The sequence below is a fragment of the Lethenteron reissneri genome, chromosome 3, assembly GCF_015708825.2.
Source record: "Lethenteron reissneri isolate LAM-NWPU_2019-01 chromosome 3, ASM1570882v1, whole genome shotgun sequence".
Classification (NCBI taxonomy): Eukaryota; Metazoa; Chordata; class Hyperoartia; order Petromyzontiformes; family Petromyzontidae; genus Lethenteron; species Lethenteron reissneri.
The window spans coordinates 14579175-14598680 of NC_083781.1; the positions used below are offsets into that span (position 1 = coordinate 14579175).

At 44.8% G+C, this 19506-nt stretch overlaps 1 protein-coding gene across 1 annotated transcript in view; it reads right to left on the reverse strand.

Moving 5' to 3' along the window:
- Window positions 1-2837: 2837 nt before the first annotated feature.
- LOC133347289 (probable flavin-containing monoamine oxidase A) overlaps window positions 2838-19506 on the reverse strand; it is a 44567-nt gene continuing 27898 nt past the window's right edge. Inside the window, exons 9-13 of the mRNA XM_061559430.1 lie at window positions 18084-18184; window positions 15149-15307; window positions 12123-12209; window positions 10476-10576; window positions 2838-4948 (exon numbers count right to left, since the gene is read on the reverse strand). Of these exons, the coding sequence (XP_061415414.1) occupies window positions 4567-4948; window positions 10476-10576; window positions 12123-12209; window positions 15149-15307; window positions 18084-18184 (830 nt within the window). The 3' untranslated portion in view covers window positions 2838-4566. The remainder of the gene's footprint in view (window positions 4949-10475; window positions 10577-12122; window positions 12210-15148; window positions 15308-18083; window positions 18185-19506) is intronic.

Here is a 19506-nt window from a genome sequence, read left to right on the forward strand (position 1 = left end):
CGTTTGCTTTTCGAAACGAAGGACCGGGCCGTTTTGAACAAAAAACATAGTAAATTGACCTTGAAAATGTGAGAGTGTTTGTTTAAATGTCCTATGAATTGCAGATTGAGAAAAATACTCCCCGAATTTTGCAAAACCCATGTCACAACACAGTACACGGAATATATAAAATGTACAATCTCTATTGCAATTCTTCATATGTTGGTCACCGACACGCTCCGATTTAGAACTGAACTCTGTCCTGTGCTGGGGCCCAGCAACGCCACAATTATATTTCGACGACTGCACTGTATTACTTTACGGTGGGCGAGCAACGGTGATAATCCAGCAATCTTGTTTCAAGTCCATGCCACAGCTAACATCAGTGGCGAGTGATAAAAAATATATTTTTTATTTTACCACTTAAGGCCCACTGAGCAATATAGCTATTTTTCAGAAGCGGCCAGGCCACAAATGATATAGCTCAACGAAGTGGCTTATCATGTGGAAATGTATAGCAGCCAAATAATCGAAACGCATGTTTCTAAATGTGGACGGTAAAACCTGAGGACCTGGAGAAAAATCCAGGCTGCCACGGGGAGACATGCAAACTTCAAATATACAACAGGCGTCAGGGTCGGGATCGATCTAACCGGGCGAGGGAGTGAATATCTCGCTCCTGTGGCGCCCCTATCTGGACCAGGCCTTGCACCACTTCCCCTTCAATCCGCACTGACCAAGCATGGTGAAGCATGGTTAAACAACCCTCACGACCGACATAGCATGGGGTGGGGGGAGGCATTCGTGTAGTAGTGCAGTGCGGTACACCAGGCGTGCCGCGGTATACCTCACTGCTCGCAAGTTCGGACAGACGAACTCCCCTCCGTGCTGTTCAGTGGCCGATCCAGCCACCACCTTCCCCACCTCCTCTCCATTGGTCACGGCGCGGTTTGGCAGCCATCAACTCCGCACGCCTGCCACTCTCAACTACCCCAGTGGCGCAGACGTGGAGAAACACGATGACACTCGCACGCAGGCACGGAGACATGCATTTCAGCAATTTTTTGCCAAGGGTTTTGGAAGCGCCACTTGATTTCCTTGCTCCCTAGAAGCACCGTATCAGCCAAGGATTGTGAATTCTTTCGGCCACAACGCATTTCCACCTATTCACTCAGGCCCAGGGTGAATTTTGGGTTCTAAAGTGTGCCGTGAAATTCAAAAAGTTGAGAAGCATTGCAGAAGTGAATTTATAAAGAAAGGTCTAAGTACTTTACTGGATCAGCAGTCCTCAACTTACAAACACTCACACCGACGAACGGAACCCATTCGTAAGTCGAGGACTGCTCGTTCTGCATTGCGTAAATGAGAGTGCTTGTTCATGATAACATCCCTGTATCATTTTATATTCTGTATGCAGAATAAACGTGCAGAAATTTGTAAAACAGTGGATGTTTTTTTTTTCTCCTGAAGATACAAATACTGTACAGTGCTATAAATCCACAGGAACTGGAGGAATGCTCCGTGTGGGGTGGGTGATGTTGCCTCACAATTAGATTACCGCCATTGCCAGTTTGGATCGAAGAACAGGTTATTTTTGAACACCGATTAATGGGCAGCCCTTCGTGTCTGTCTAGACTCACTTTAACCTAACTTGAAGTATATTAGTCAATTTCCATCCACTGCTGGATGAAGGCCTGCCAATTCCATCCCTCACCGTAGTGATATAAATATAAAAACACCGATTCTTACACACGATACCGTGTTCATTGCATGTTTATGAACGTAAGAATTGTTAATTGATTAATGATTCCATCGATAGGTAACACCTAATGCATCTTGATAAACAGCTACGATTTGCATTGATTGGGAGACATTTATTTTTACCGATTTAATACGCCCCAGTCTCGGGGTACTGTTTTTTCACTTACCAGGCAAAGAAGATCTTTCGACAAATATTGCTTCCAGGTTTGGCTAAAAGCTCCAGAGAGCTGTGCATGAAATGTAATATGCGTCCCCCCTTGGAGCAGTTGAAGTAGATTTATTATTTGTGCAAGCTGGCACTCCAAAACAACTTGACCACTCATAGGAGAAGGCTGGATGAAAGATGCATTTCTGAATAGAGCAACCTCCTTGCCTGATGTGTTGAACCCAAGGGGTTGCATCTCGGGAGAGGCTGGTAAATGTAGAGCCGGATAGTTACTGTCAAAGCAACAGCTTCCAGAAAGAAGAATTCTAGTTATATTTACACCCTTTGCACTTTTTGTCTTGATCTAACCATCGGTGCGTAACATTCTGGCACTTGAAATTAAGACGAGAGTATTTGTGTGTAGTGTGTAGACCGTACTTAAATTGAGGCAGTTATTTTTACAATTCAGAGGCTACCATCAGTAAATACAATATAAAGGGAAGGATTAAATGGCACATTCTGCATTTCGCTTACCGCCATTGCATTTGGTGACTATTGCGTGTGCCAGATTCTACCTGTTTTCAAATGCCCGCGTGCAAACACACAAAGTTACAGTACCTTATATGAAACGTGAATACTTGATGTGATCTGCTCAGAGTGCAATATAGACTTCAAAACTATTCAATTTAAAGTAATCTTTAATAAGCCTTTACATTATTTATGTGGACAACATACATGGGGGGGTTGAAATGCTTTATATGTCTTTACTTCTGGACTAAATGCTGAGATTTTCACATTGAGCTATTCATTGATGTTTGCGTTTATATTTTAAATTGTTGGACAAATATTTCGTACAGCTCTAGTTTAGTTTTGTACATTGTCCTATTCATGCTGTATTTAGTTATACATTTTAACACGGTTGCATTTTATACCCTTACAAAAGACTTAATTGAGTCAAATTTGGCCCACGTAAAAATACCTTTCTCAAGTGGTTACACGGATCCCAAATCCTGAACCTCAGTGGTGCTGGCTGAGCACTTGAGCACAATGGTAGTTCGCTAAGATGCCCAAGTCACCTCCTTATTTTTGACTGAAGCCACCGTCACGTGTGTTCTTGTAATGCCATATCACTCCACACTGACCGCAGGACAGCAGTGCAAACAGAACATTTGCGCATTAAAATGAATCGAGCAATGAGACGAGCTTGACAATTAATTGCAACTTTAATGGACGCTGCATTCATAATGTACCTGTTATTGTTAGTAAAATAATTATATGTAAACTATTACATTTCTTGACTTAAAGCTTTCGTGACTGCAGAAATTAATCTTCTTGGGTCTTTCGGTAAAGTCACGTAGATAGGTTCATAGAAAGTAACAAAACTACGTTTAGATCGCAACACAAGCAACACAAGCAATCGTCATTCCAATTACGTCAAAGTTTGTTGTTTTAGAACGTGCTTCCAAGAGGTTGACTTACTGTCTATCTCCCCATTCCGTGTCGGTCATGGGGTTTTTTGACTAAACCAAAATGCTGCTTGAGTATAGGGAGGTGCCCAGCACACGTTTAGATGCATTCGCCACTGATGTTAGTTGTGGCTGGGAATCGGACTTGGGTCAACAAGTTCACAGTGCGGTGCACATACTGCTGCGCCACTCTTTCATTTCATACGACTGTGTATACTTGGCACATTTTAAACCTTGCTTTTAAAACAGGCCCATTCGGCCTTCGTTAAAGTGTGCCAATTTTCAAGGCTGTGATTTAAATATTCATAACAGGGGGATGCGTGCACGTGACACAAAATCCACGCTGAGACGGCTGTCACCATGTAACTGCATTTGACAGCCATTGACGTTTATTAACCTTCCATCTTATCGCATATTAAATCATGTACCGTGTTCATTTACACAACCACTGTGTATGGTGTATAATTGAGCCAATTTCACTGAAGACATCATATTTCATAGCGAAATGTGCTATCCAATCAATTTCACGCTCGATCACATTTGAGTGATATATTCACATGGGACTTTTTCCAGGCTTAATTCCATGCTTCACATGATATAAAAAAATTTAAAGTAACATCTATAATTAGTTTGCTTGACTTTTCTTAAAAGCAATGATTGTTTGACATAACACACAGCAATTAATAGAATTAGCATTGGATATGAGGCTCCATGAATGTGGGAATAACTGGCATCCCAAGCACTGTTAAGTGACTCGGAGAGCCGGAGAACGGACTGAGAGTGTATAATAGTACTCAAAGGTAAACCGTGCATGTTAGTGTTAGAGCCTTCCCGTTATCTCTCTTTCCCATCCCTCGTATTCTGTATGCAATGTCTTCATTTCTCAATTATATTCATTCCAGTATAAAAAAACATCCCATACAATTTGGTTTTGCACGGAATTTGGCTAAATTCCAGCTCTGACAACTAAAACAGCAGCGTGACTATCGCGCAACAAACATTACTCTCATATTGCGAGGGTGGACCAGATGTTACTTGAAGGGATCTCAAAGCTAGCTCTGTGATATCCGCTTCTGCGGGGCTGTTCTCTAATACGAATGGGTGTACTGCTCTGCGAGAGCAACACGTGACTACTTCGATTTGTGATACCATACCAATAGCACAATTATAAAAAGATTTGGGGGAGAAGAAAAAAACACCCCCCACAAATATATTTTATGAAAATCGAGATAACCCGGCCACGGCAGGGATTTTTCGGAAAGGCACCGCGGATAACAATTCTCGGAGGCTGCCATCTCGACCCCGCACGTGACAGAGGGCGACAGCCGTCGCAGCCACCAATGCGGCCCCCAGGCACAGCCAGCGGCGGTAGCGGCGTGGGGCACGGCACGGCAACTGGCCGGCCCCGCCGTGCGGCGGCACCCCGGCGCCTGCGGGTCGCGGGTCGGGCGACTCGAACTCGGCGTCGTCGAAGGCCGCCAGCAGGGAGGGACGCAGGACCCGGAGGGTTTCGCGGGCCGCGCGAGCGCCCGACTGCACCGCGCCGCTCATGAAGCCGCACCACTCGGTCGCCGTCTCCGTGCCCGCCCAGTGGATCCTGGTCATTCGGGCTCAGCGTTTGACATCCACGTCGTGTGCCGTTGTGTGTCATTTATGCAGCAGACTCACTCACGACGTGGGACCGTTAGTGGGGTTGCCGAGTGCAGTCCGGGGCAATCCTGTCGTGTGACCAGGGCTTAATTTTATCCAGAGATGCCCGGGGCTGAGCTCCTGCTATAATTGACCACACCCCGCCAGCTCCATACCTTTAAAGAGGGGGGCTGAGTCCAATGGACTCCATGGAAGTCACCTCCTGCGCACGACCTTGTTAAAGAGGGCGCATGCCAAATACTCGGACGAGCCACGACTGTCAATGTTAAACAAACTCGAAACGAACGTTAAACACTAAACAGAATGAGTTATTTTGTCTATTATGCATCCCAACTCTCACCTCTTAAGTAAATATTATACCAACATTTGTTTAAGCTATGGGGCTAGTCTAAGGCAATCGAGTATTGGTAGCAGCCACCATTGCTACAGTTGGTATCATATGGTGAAGATAATGACAATGTCACCATCAGTATGTATTACGAACGGGGCTTAACATAAGACAGGTCTGTCTGGGTTGGCGGCCCAGAAAATATGTCCGCGCCCGGCACAACCACAGCACAACCACAGCACAACCAGCTGTCCATCCGTCACTGAAGCTGTGGTTATGAGTCACGTGTCTCCTCCAGTCTACCAGCCACCCAGAAAACATTCAGTAATTAATTATCCATGGTGTAAACGATCGCTTGCGATCTGCACTCATTTCCGATTAACAAAGTTGGCTAGGTACCGTGTGTAAGAAGTTCGACACAATCATACTCATCTCCATGATAGGCCCTAAGCAGGGGTCAGCCTTGTTGCTATAGAAGCCACATTTGAACGTTTGCAATCTTTGGGGACTGAGTCGTGTCCGATAATCACAACACCGCATTATTATTTTGATCTCTGTGTTTTTCCAGGAGGCCCCACTGTGTCTAAATACCTTTTCCGGAGAATTCTCCTGTGGGAAGGAAACGAGAATTCCGGGAAAAGCACAATGCGATCTAAAAGAAGAATGATAAAACTGCACTTGAATGTCAACTACCTACTTGCTCTACTGCTCCCCCCCCCCACGTTCGCCTGGATGCATCTGGAAGTAGATATTTCCCACAATGATCTCAGTGTGATCCATCAACCCTACCTCTAAATCTACGGCTTACAGATGTGTTCCACTTTGCACAGTCATCACAAGTAAGTTAAGGCACTGCATTGCATAAGTACAAATATGAATAACTCCATATTTGCTTTCAACACTGCCTAATAGCATAACAAGATAGAAAAAGCATTGGCCCTTCTCATGTAGAGGTGGGAATACCCACAATTCACCCCACCACATCCGAACCTGCCGGTCAACTGCCAATGGACACTGCTGGGTGTCGCAGAGACGGGGGGTTGGGGGTGGGGGGGTGTGATCGTGTCAACTGCCAATGGACACTGCTGGGTGTCGCAGAGACGGGGGGTGGGGGGGGGTGTGATCGTGTCAACTGCCAATGGACACTGCTGGGTGTCGCAGAGACGGGGGGTTGGGGGTGGGGGTGATCGTGTCAACTGCCAATGGACACTGCTGGGTGTCGCAGAGACGGGGGGTGGGGGGTGGGGGGGTGTGATCGTGTCAACTGCCAATGGACACTGCTGGGTGTCGCAGAGACGGGGGGTGGGGGGGGTGTGATCGTGTCAACTGCCAATGGACACTGCTGGGTGTCGCAGAGACGGGGGGTTGGGGGTGGGGGTGATCGTGTCAACTGCCAATGGACACTGCTGGGTGTCGCAGAGACGGGGGGTGGGGGGTGGGGGGGTGTGATCGTGTCAACTGCCAATGGACACTGCTGGGTGTCGCAGAGACGGGGGGTGGGGGGGGTGTGATCGTGTCAACTGCCAATGGACACTGCTGGGTGTCGCAGAGACGGGGGGTGGGGGGTGGGGGGTGTGATCGTGTCAACTGCCAATGGACACTGCTGGGTGTCGCAGAGACGGGGGGTGGGGGGTGGGGGGGTGTGATCGTGTCAACTGCCGCGCCGGGGGACCGAACTGACGGCCTGGATTTCAAATCTAATAAGCTGCTAACCATTACCCCACAGCAGCATCCATATACATAATGTTTCTATCATATTGCAGTTATGAGTATAGCAGGCTGTATTAGTACATTGCATGTGCCCAGGATATGACTCAGCACAGTGATGTCCACACGAAGCAAAATCGAAAAATTAATCAACACATTTGAGGTAAATGCACTTTTTTCTCTTTACTTCTTCCCAGGCACTGCTCAACTTTGTAATTCCCTCCCATCGTCTATTTGTTACAAGTTCGTATAACACCCTTGCTCAATTCAAGAAGCATATTAACTACTGTCTATGGCAACTTGATTAATTGTGCTTCTGTTCGGAGAAGTCTCTTCAACACTGATTTTTTTTAAATGTCCAAAACACTCGCTAAGTAATTTTCCACGACTAATATCCTTGATTCTTCTCAACATATTCGTGAGAAACCATCCAGCGGCTTTTAAAATGAGTTAATTTGATACGCATCACTTGCAGGGAGATTATTCCAGTAATCTACAGCGCTTTTTACAAATAATTGCCTTGTGAATTTTCTCTCAAGGAGAAGAAAATCCACTGTAAATTGTCGGTAGGTATAAACATTTGTGAGTATGCAAAACATCACATTGCAAATGCAGCTGCCTCTCACACCAATGGACAAATGTGACTGCAGTCACAAATCTCACGCCATGGACCACATGGCAAGGCTACTACCGCCTGCCTCGATCATTCAGATATTCACCAGGATACTCCCGAAGGCATCCCCTGGCTCACTCACCGTTTCAGCATGGAGGGATATTCTAGTGATCTCAGCTCCTAGGGATCTCATCTCTTGATTAGTGATCTCAGCTCCTAGTGATCTCATCTCTTGGTTAGTGATCTCAGCTATTGGTTAGTGATCTCAGCTCTTAGTAATCTCATCATTTGGTTAGCGATTTCAAATGTTAGTAATCTCAACTCTTGGCCAGTTTGCATGGATTTGAAGGTTCAAGTCTCACCACTTGATAACAGATTTGACCGTATCTAGATGCATCGTCGGCTTTTATAAGTAGAGGTTCGATGCACTGTGATGTCATGAAGAGCTCGGCCAATTAGTCGAGTCATTGACTGAAAATGGTAATCGACTTCTTTGGTGACCAAACCGAAGTCTCGCTTCCCGAAGGTGGGAAATGTCCCACAGCCACGTTCACCTCCACGCGGGGGATTAAGCCGACGATGTCATCAATCCCCGCTCATCCCCACCCATCACCTCCCACATAGCAACACACGTGGGAACAGAGCTGAGACCTTTTCCCCCCCAAATATTTTCGTCTTAGTCAATTACAAGTAGTTGAGTCATTGAACCGATAATCGATGAAGTGGTCAATTACTTAATTGGATATCCCAGCTTAAATGTCCTGAATAAGAGGCAATTATGTGCATACATTTCTTATGGCTTCACTCAAATACCTATTTTAAAATCACAATTTTATTTACAAAAATACGGCTCTGAACCTGACTCTTTTGCTTGCCCAAATGAGGAATTACTCATGCCACTTCAGGGGTGTTTATATATATAAAACAATAGAGAGATATGCATATAATAATATATAACGGTGGGTTTTACTGGCTTACATTCTGCTGGGTCTTCCAGTCAAAAGGCACAATGCTTTTTATTTCAAAGCATGTCAGCGCAAAAATAAACATTTTCAATTATTAAAAACTTCCCTTATATATTCTCTGAAACTAGGACACATCACTAAAACGTATATGTGATCCCTCATTCACCGTTGCTTATATTCGCAATTGCTTATCGTATCTTATCATTGTGTTATCATTTTATATCAACATTAACCTAGCTGCATTTGCTTGTTTATGTGTTTCTTTATTTTTCTAAATTATGGTTATGGGAAATATTGTCTAAAAGCAACACCTTTCCATTGTCCTGATGACACCGATCTAATTGTAGCACGGCTGACTTGCTTTGTAAATCAGTCCAAGACCAGACACAAAAATTTATATCTGTTATCGGGAGTGCCCCGTTCAATATGAAGATGACACAATAATGGAATCGTGACGAGTTTATCATAAAATCGGGAGTGCCCCGTTCAATGTGAAGATGACACAATAATGGAATCGTGACGAGTTTATCAGCATTTAAATTATTTTAATCCTAGATAACTCCTGCTCAGCAAAATTGCAGTATGCAAAATGTGCTGCCACTTTTGAGAAAATACAATTCCAAGGATGTGACCAAGTGACGGAACGCCGTTGGCTGGCTCCTTCCAAGTGTAGTGACATAATGGGTCACTATGGCGCCTAGCGCCATCTACCGACAGAGAGATGAATTGTGGGTATAGTGGCCCTCTGCCAGCAGAGTAGATGATGTCATGGAAGAGGTCTCTGGGCCTGGCAGAGTAAGGGGCAATTGAGGACGTAGTAGCCTGATTGGCTGGCAAGGGTATGTGATTGGATGTAGGCCAAAGGTGACAGAAGGGGCACGTGACACGTGTTGGAGGGCCCAGAACCTTCTAGTGAGTTCCAGAAGGGGGCATGGCCGAGGGCGGAGCCAGGCAGGGGACACGTGGAAGGCAATCCAGAACCTACTAGAAGGTTCTGGATGGGGGCGTGTCCGAGGGTGGAGCGGGGCCACGCTGAGAGGCCTATAAGGGGGGTCCTGGGGCTGCATCGGAGCTGTTTGCTAGAATGGAACCCACTGTGGTACGTCTTCTCTTTGGTCTCCGTGCTTGGCATCGTGAGTCAGGCAGTGTGCCGACGGACCTGACCCGTTTGTGTAGTTACCCCGTGGTGGTTGTAGAATAAATGGCGTTGCCTCCTGAATCAGTGTGTCTCTCAAGTGAACCCGCTACACAAGTAAGACGTTTGTAAAAATGAGGCCTCAATCATGTGCTTGAACCGGACTGACTGTCAAGCTTTGAGCTCTTTTGGAGGACTCAGATCTGAAAGCTGATTGGTCAGCTTTGATGAATGTGTGGTTGACTCAGTTTTAAAGCCAATCTGTCTTTTTGTTTCCAGTTTCATCCCAGTCTGATGAAATGCTTTGTAACCTTCAACCAATATGCGATTATATTGGGTTCCTGAGTATAGTGAGCTGATGGTCTCGGCCTGGTCACCAATATGTGAACGTGTTTTGCTAAATTATATTTATCTCCGCGAACTGAAGTCCTTCAGTTTTGCATGGAACAACACACTGTGCAGGGCAGGTAGAAGTGTGCATTTGAGATCCTTGAAAGTGACTTCAGAACTAGTTCTATGATGTTACATTCTGGAAGATGTTCTCTGACACAAGGTGCTGTTAGACTGCTAATCTTATTCTAAATTGCCAATAGCACACACTGGTATAAAATAAAAAAATATCAATGATAACTCTTAACCAAAGCAGAACGAGTCTTGCTTCCTTTGCTGCCTTGGGAATAATAATCGTGTAAAGGTACACATGTAAATGGTAATATAAATACAAACCTGTGAAACGGCCTCCGGAGTGCCGAGTGGTAGTATGTTATCATCCCAGGAACCATCACATTCACGGGACATCCTGTGCTGTATGGCTCTCTGCTCCAGTCCTACCAAAGTGTAAAGCACAACGAGACATCCCGGGAGAGACGTTATTGCACTCGGCGTCGCCTTCTGCCTCTTCAGATACAAACTTGTGCAGACAAGTCGAGGATACAAACTCATCGTTTCTACAATTTTGCGGTTCGCAGCGCCCGTCCCGTGGCAATGAGAGATGATCGGTGAACTTGGCGGTCTCGGAACGCCTACGATGACCTGCTGAAAGCAGCCTGACGACAGAGTCGTGGCTGAGTGGGCTTGGGGTTACATGTGGCACCGCGAGTGATCTTGACCGCGTATGGCTAAAACACCCAGAGTGCATCCAATATCCAGCCGGATGCCGTAGGTGAAGCAGGGTTTGTAGCCTGGTTGATTAAAATCATAATCTTTATTTACACTGGAGGAATCCGATTAGCTATAATGCTCTTTTTCACATGTCCAGTGTAGGCTGCCGACATGCAAATAACAGGTTGCCATCGGCTGTGCGTGGCTACAAAGTGGGTTGCAGTGGGCAGTGCAGCATAATCAATTGTTAGCCTGTATATCTGAGCTCCCATGTATATAATTCCCACCTTCACCAACCTACACTGCCAGTGTTATGATATTTCAGCGAACATATAATTAATATATATAATTATATAATCTGTAAATACTTTTACCAAGTGAGCGTTAATCAGGTTTTATTTTCAGAGGTGTGAATAACACACGTACGAAATGTAACACATTTTAATGACAGCAATAATATAATACGTTCAATATGTATTTGAAAAGGAATATGTAATTAAATATATAAATGTATTGCAAGTCATCAATCAGAGGAAGACAAGTATCTTTCAGCAAGGTTATGATGAGTGCAAGGAAGCATGAATTGAGTACTCGATGGGAGGGAAGAGTGACATTGATTTTTTCCAGCACTACGCTCTAGGTTAAGGGCTGCAAAAATGCCAGAATGTATTTTTACCTCCGACATTAATGTGCATCTGCCCTTATAATTATGTACCATGCAGTAGCATTGCATTATATGCGTGGCACGATCCAGCGATTCGATATATTGCCAAGATATGATTTTGCTCTTACATTTAAGAAACATATCATTATTTGTCTTCTTACCGTTCCATTTGTAAATGTTTTCTATCTCGTACAGTCAGTTTGCTCCGTTACCCTAAGTGTACCACTTGCACATGCGTACATTTTGAATACATCTTAAACGATCGATTCTTACGCACACCACATCGCAAGAGAAAGATTACATTTTAACAAATTAATCAGTGCACACACGGGCAATGTAGTTTGTGTACACAAATATCTGACATTTATATTTTGAGTGTGGCACTGAGTCCTGGGCCAGTTGGGACAGCAGCAAATGCATGCATATGAAAAGTAGGACAGAACTGATGCTTTTAAAGAAAAGGAGTGTCACGCGAAAAAACATAGCTGAGATTGGAGGGGAAGGAGAGCGAACGATGGCACAGGGAGGGAAGGCTTTTACGGTGACCGCTGAAGGCAGCAGCAGCGGCAAAGAGACACATCAGTCTTGGGGAGAGTTTTCCACATTACCTTCTCGGCGTATTCCAGATATCCGGCGGCCTTTTCTCCGAGGAATTTCACGAGGCTTTTGATCACCGCCTCCCGCCTTTCTTCAAGCTGACGCGGCACAAAGAGACCCCAATTCACAGCTAGTCTTAAGCCAATGAAGGAACCAGCATGATGTCTTTAAAGGGAATTGTATTTTTTTTGGCTCATTTTACATTTTTGACAGAATTCAAAAGCCATGTGAAAGTGAATTCACAGCACGTACAAGCTCAAGTGAGAGTGGGATGGTACCCATCTGTATTGCTGACCCTTAGCCAAAGGACCGAAATTCCTCCTTTCCCATGGCAAAGAATAGTCTCACTGCATGGCCACTAATAATTGCCCACATAGTGGTACTATAATCATATGGACGGCATAGGGAATGAGATTCATTTGTCCACGATCGGGATTTGAACTCTCAACCTTTTGATTATGCGTCATGTATTCTTAATGCAGTTCGACAAGGCCAGTTTGTTTTAATGCTATAATTTAGTTGCTATTTTTTATAAAAAGGACAGTAAACACATTTTCTAATAAATTAATTACATTTTAGACAAATTTACAAAAGATACAAACAAATGATTGTGCTTAATAAGTCTTTTCTTTTGATGATTATCATTTTGTCAAATGAAAATCAAGTGAGACAGTAATTCACTTTTGAAAGACAAATCTGGAATAAAATACCAATGACACAAACAATATGTAGGCTGGGTGCAAATATTCCAGTACAAGCAAGAATTTGTGCAAAAAATAAGCAAATACAAGCTGCTGAAGTTAACATATTTAAAACAACTAAAATATTATAATTGGTTCTTTACCCTTCTATCTGGCAACAAAACTGACACCTTTTTGCAAGGAGTCATGTTTGCATAGACCGCAATACCTGCAGTCATAAATACAAACAAAAGACATAACTCTGATAATGTGCACTGTCCTTGAAGTTGATTGGTCCACACCCGAGACAGCTTTCCTTCGAGCCTAGTCTCATATGGGTTGGACCAGATGACGCCAAAAGGCGCACAACTCAAGGACAATGCACCATCAGAGTATGAGAGCTCGGGGCAAGCATCTACACTATGGGGACCTCATTTGCCAGTAAAAATATGATAATTGGTTCTTTACCCTTCTATCTGGCAACAAAACTGACACCTTTTTGCAAGGAGTTCCCCATAGTGTAGATGCTTGCCCCGAGCTCTCATACTCTGATGGTGCATTGTCCTTGAGTTGTGCGCCTTTTGGCGTCATCTGGTCCAACCCATATGAGACTAGGCTCGAAGGAAAGCTGTCTCGGGTGTGGACCAATCAACTTCAAGGACAGTGCACATTATCAGAGTTATGTCTTTTGTTTGTATTTATGACTGCAGGTATTGCGGTCTATGCAAACATGACTCCTTGCAAAAAGGTGTCAGTTTTGTTGCCAGATAGAAGGGTAAAGAACCAATTATCACAACTAAAATATTGACACGTAACTCATGCAGGAATGTGCTTCTGTGGCAGACAGGAAGATTATAAGTCTGAATCCTGTTTGCGATGTTGATTTGACCCATCATTTCTCCAAGGTCTATAAAATAGGTACCATTTTGTGGGAAGTCAGTAGTGATGGTGGTTAATGGCCCTAACCATAGAATATGGAATTTCCACCACTGAATCAAGACCACCAACAGAGACGAGCCCTTGTTTTCAGCAGGGAGACACTTTTAATCCTTATGTATTATTATTATTAAAAGCGTGGTGTTCAGCCTTTGTGACTTAATGAGACAGGCTCTTAGTTTACCTCGTCATTCAAAAGCTGGCCCTTCCTACAGCACTGTGCCGCAGCGTCGATGTATATCCAGTTGCAGGCAAGGCGACAGTGCCCACACAGACAAAGCACTAATCCGAACAAACTCTTCTCCTCCTCACTCAGCCCAATTAGTGTAGTGGAAGGTTATTCCACTTCTCGAGGGTATCAAAATGGGGACATCAACCAACAGCCGTTACCGTTAAACGACATAAACCCATATTGATGATTGAGGACGATTCCCCCGGGTAACGCAGCTGATCACGCCGAGTATGATAAGTACGTCACGTCGTGAACGGTTCCCCGGTTCCTGGGGGAGATGGCAGCAGCGTCACCAACTCATTCGAGTGGAAAGTCACCAAACGAATCTAAGAAAGTCCCTAGATATCGATAGATAGATCTTCCAAAGTCATCAAAAATGTCACGAGGAAATGTATCAAGTAACACGCACATCTCTGCACTTGTGGACGATTTTAAAACATGTCTTAAAATGTATTTATACACTTCCATTTATTCAACTATCAACTTAATTAAGAAAATGGATGTTAGCATTTATTATTAATTTGTTGTAAGTTTCCTGAGTTATTTTTGTGCTGAGTGTTTTCTGCTGTCTTGTACAGTGCATTGAGATCCTCGATGAAGGGCGTTTGACAAGTTTAATTTCTATTATTAAACTGTTACAGGATCCATAACACATTCTTGGAACGGCTCCCAAATCTGTTTTAACATCCTCCACAGTGAAAGTGGATAGATCCGTTGCTTTGGAAACATCACGGGGGGAAACCAAAAAAGCCGCTAGATCTAGCGACAAAGTCGTGAATTCGGCAACACACGCTGTGGCTCACGGGCCACAGCTGAAAACACCCTCACATTCTGTGGCTCAGGCTTTAGGGACTGGAGGACATGAACTCAACTCTTTTTTTAAGCGACCTGGCTACAAATGATAGCTCAACGAAGTGGTTCAGGTGGAAATGTATAGCAGACAAATACTCTAAACCAGCGGTCTTCATTGCGAGGCCCGCAGGCCAATGGCGGTCTCTGGTGGTGGCCTTTTGTGTGGCCCCTGACGTGCGACCACTGCCAGTAGACAAATGTGAAGACACCCCTGGCAGCAGGCGGTGTGGTGGCCCTCACACTGGTGAAGTCTTATTGGCGAAAGTGGCCGCCCCCCCTCTAAAAATGTGAATACCACTGCTCTAAACGGACACGGGTCTGGTTGTGCCCTCCTCACCTTCTTGACCGTCCAATGCCCAGCCTGGCTGCCCGCGATGAATCCCACGAGGGCGGCACTGCCGTGCGAGGTCGTGGCGTCGTACGTCACGCTCAGAGGGCTGCCACCACCGCCGTTGCACACGATCTCCCCGGAGTAGCCAGCCTCACGCCAGAACGCCTGGCGCATGCGAGGGCGAAGTTAAGAGGACCGGAGACAAATGTGCAGGATAGCCTCAACACACTGTTGGGGCCAGCACGTCACTTGAGGGGATGGGGGTGGCCAATACCACACCTGGCGGCCTTTGTCTCCCAAGTGGCGATGTTTACACACCACACCAAGTACCCATTTGAAGTTGAGTCAACCTAGGGGAGGCCCTGCATCGGTTCAGATAATCGTCACTGCTGTTAACCGTGAGCGGGAGTCGAACTTGAGTCGCCGGGTTCGAGCACAGTGTGCTAACCACGATGCTGCTGCTCCCCCGACTTGAGACCAGGCAGGTGATCACAAGCGATGCGTGTGCACGATGGAGCGTGGTGGAGTTGTAGTGCTAAATATGTCTTGCGCTCACCTCTCGTGCAATATCGTTTTCACTCTCACGCAAGTCAGGCTTCGGTTTACATATTTTGTATTTCCTGTGGGCACTGTCGTGAGCCGTTGCTTGCGGACCACTGCCCTATCCGTCAGGAATGATGCAACGCTCTAATCATACACACGTCAAATATTGCGTGACAATTATTTAATATTCATGCAAAGTATGTACAGATAACATGCCTATGAAATTATCAGCTTCAAATATGTCCATCCCTCTGCCCTTTCCCCCTATAGCTGGAGGAAAGTGGTCATGGAAAAAATATAATGTACATAAAATTATACCCATTCTTTTAAAATTTAACAAGAGAATGTATGCTTGGGTTAGGTTACAGAATGGCTAGCGAATATTTATGATTTTTTACATTTTTCACAAAATTGACCACCCCAAAAGATGCCACAAACCGCACTTCCCTCTTTTCCTGCGATGACCTCGTGATGTTCCGTCTGTTCTGGGAGCTTTCATAAATGTGCTAGAAGGCCCCACACCCAAGTCAGGTCAGCCCAGTAAGGCCCACTTTCTCAGTTTATGAACTGGGCCAGCTCACTTCCCAGGGGTTGTGGGGACATAGCACAACATATCTGTAGCAATATCCCCCTCTGTCCTCCTTCAGTCACGATCTCTCTACTGCCAAATGAAGGCCTCCCCCATTGTCGTCATCCCCCACAGTCACCTGACGCAACATTTCATCTAAGTCCTGCAGGTGAGCTGATCTCATGGTTCTATCTCCATGCGTTGAGATTATTTTGCTATAATTTTCCACATGATAAGCCACTTCGTTGATCTAACATTTGTGGCCAGGTTGTTCCTGAAAAATAATCCATTAGGTCAGTGGGCCTTACCTGGTAAGATAAACATAGTTTAGTTGTATTTGTATATATTTTAAAAGTGATTTGTTTGCCTTTCCAAAACTTTGCACTCCTATCGTATTTTATATTGTTTGTTGTTGTAACGTTTTGAACAGTGAACAAGAGCGTTATAGCTCATCAGATTACTCCAGTGTAAATAAATATTCTGATTCTGATGTCCCCTCCTTTGTCAGCCATTCATGTCGTCAGTTTTGACTATTAGCCACGATCCATTCAAGCACTTTCTCCTGTCCAAGTCCACTTTTCTCAACAGTTAATATGATGTCTCTAAAGTGCATTCGTTCTCGATGTATTTCCCTTTATGTCTGTCAGTGTCATTCCGTGCATATGTGGAAAAACAATCTCCAAAGTGCGCAGAGCTCTGTCCCAGCACATCCTGCTTTCAGAGCTTATTTTTCCATTTTCTCTGTCAGTGTCCATGTTGCCAATCCATATGTTTATAGCAGGTGATATGCACTGATTGCAAACCTTCCTCTTTGGGCACATTGGTATGTTTCATGATCAATTTTGAAAATCATTTTGATTGCAGTCCACCTTCAACGCTTCACTCAGCTATATGCAACCCCTGGTGCGTTTTCCAATTGTGTCCTACGAAAAAAACATTCATTTGTTTTACAAAATGTATTTTGAGCATCACCTTCGTTTTTCTCAGATTCACCATGGGCCCACATTTGCCATCTTTATTAACATCTTAAGGTATGATAATTGGTTCTTTACCCTTCTATCTGGCAACAAAACTGACACCTTTTTGCAAGGAGTCATGTTTGCATAGACCGCAATACCTGCAGTCATAAATACAAACAAAAGACATAACTCTGATAATGTGCACTGTCCTTGAAGTTGATTGGTCCACACCCGAGACAGCTTTCCTTCGAGCCTAGTCTCATATGGGTTGGACCAGATGACGCCAAAAGGCGCCTTTTGGCGTCATCTGGTCCAACCCATATGAGACTAGGCTCGAAGGAAAGCTGTCTCGGGTGTGGACCAATCAACTTCAAGGACAGTGCACATTATCAGAGTTATGTCTTTTGTTTGTATTTATGACTGCAGGTATTGCGGTCTATGCAAACATGACTCCTTGCAAAAAGGTGTCAGTTTTGTTGCCAGATAGAAGGGTAAAGAACCAATTATCATATTTTTACTGGCAAATGAGGTCCCCATAGTGTAGATCTTAAGGTATTTGCTGAAATTAATTTCATTGGCAGTTATAATGACCGTGGCATATCAGAACATGAAATGGTTGTTAATATTTTCTCCATTTATGTTCATGCCTTTATTTCTCCAATCCAATTTTCGGTAAGAAAATACTCGAATGCAAGCCACTTAACCAACCCGCAATAAAAATGTCTTCCTTTAACGAGGTTTTGATTTATGGACTACGCTGCAAAGCGACGGCCATTAAGTCATAAACATCTTTGCTGGCTGCGGGCCACAGGCGCCCTGTGGATGTGCAGCCGCGCTCTGCTGTAATGGCAGCGCATCATCTCTGTCTCACCGTTGGGTAGGTGACTATGAACTTGATGAGATGTCCCACGGGCATATTCTGTGTGAGACGCTCCCTGTCCGCAGGAAGTGCTGGCTCATAGTGGATCTTAGCTGGGAGGGTGGTAAATGTGCACACGCATAGAGAAGACAAAGATCCCCCATAAAGCCTTAACAGACTTTGTGGCAGGTGCTTTTAGCGAGCACCTATGATGGCCGGCACGGCACACGAGGGGGTGGGTGGCCAGCACCTCGCACGGCCGTCTTTGTCTCCTGAGTGGCGATGTTTACACCACACCAGGTACTCATTTGAGGCTGAGTCGACTTAGGGGAGGATCAGGACCGGTTCAGATAATCGTCACTGGTGTTGACCGCTGTTAGTGACAACCTCTTGACGCTGCTATCGCGCACAAAGGGGGTGGTGGGGCCAGCACCACGCCTGACCGATTTCATCTCCCCAGTGCTGATTTTTACACAGTTTCAGTTTCATTTATTTGGAATAACCCTGTGAGCCATTCGACTCTTGATTCGGGTGAAACTGCAACAAACAATACAATTACAAGATACATTTAAAATGTACTGTACGCAAATTGAAACATCCCCTAGAAAACAATAAAATCTTCCAGAAAAAGCACCATTTGTTTATGCTGCGTACAAAAATGTGCAAAAAAATCCCATTTTGATGTTAGATCCAAATAACAATCATAATACAATATAGATTAAAATTTTAAGTATAACTCTATACTACATCAAAAAATCGGGCTAAACTAAACCTTTCTAGAAATTACTAAAACAATACACACACCACCCAGTAATTATTTGAGGCTGAGTCGACTTAGGGAAGGCCCACGACAGGACCGGTTCAGATATTTGCTACTGATGTTGGCTGTGAGTCGGAAGTGAAATTCTGGCCGCCAGGATCATATCACAGGCAACGACTCACGCTGCTGTACTGCCACTCCCCACACACCACACACACACACACGTGCACACACAACACACATACACACACATACACACACACACACACGTGCACACATAACACACATACACACACATACACACACAAACACGTGCACACACAACACACATACACACACGTACACACACATACACACGTGCACACACAACACACATACACACACATACACACGTGCACACACAACACACATACACACATACACACGTGTACACACAATACACATACACACACAACACACATATACACACACGTGCACACACGTGCCGCACGTGCATATACACATGCACCGGTGCACATACCCAGACGCACAGATTTGTACACACACGTGCCCACATGCATTTGCAAACATACATACACTCACGTGCCCACAGAGTGACACATACTATTCATATGTCGGTGCTCAGAGCGTGTTTGGTGCCCTTGAGTGTGCTATTTACATAGCGTAGGTGTTTAA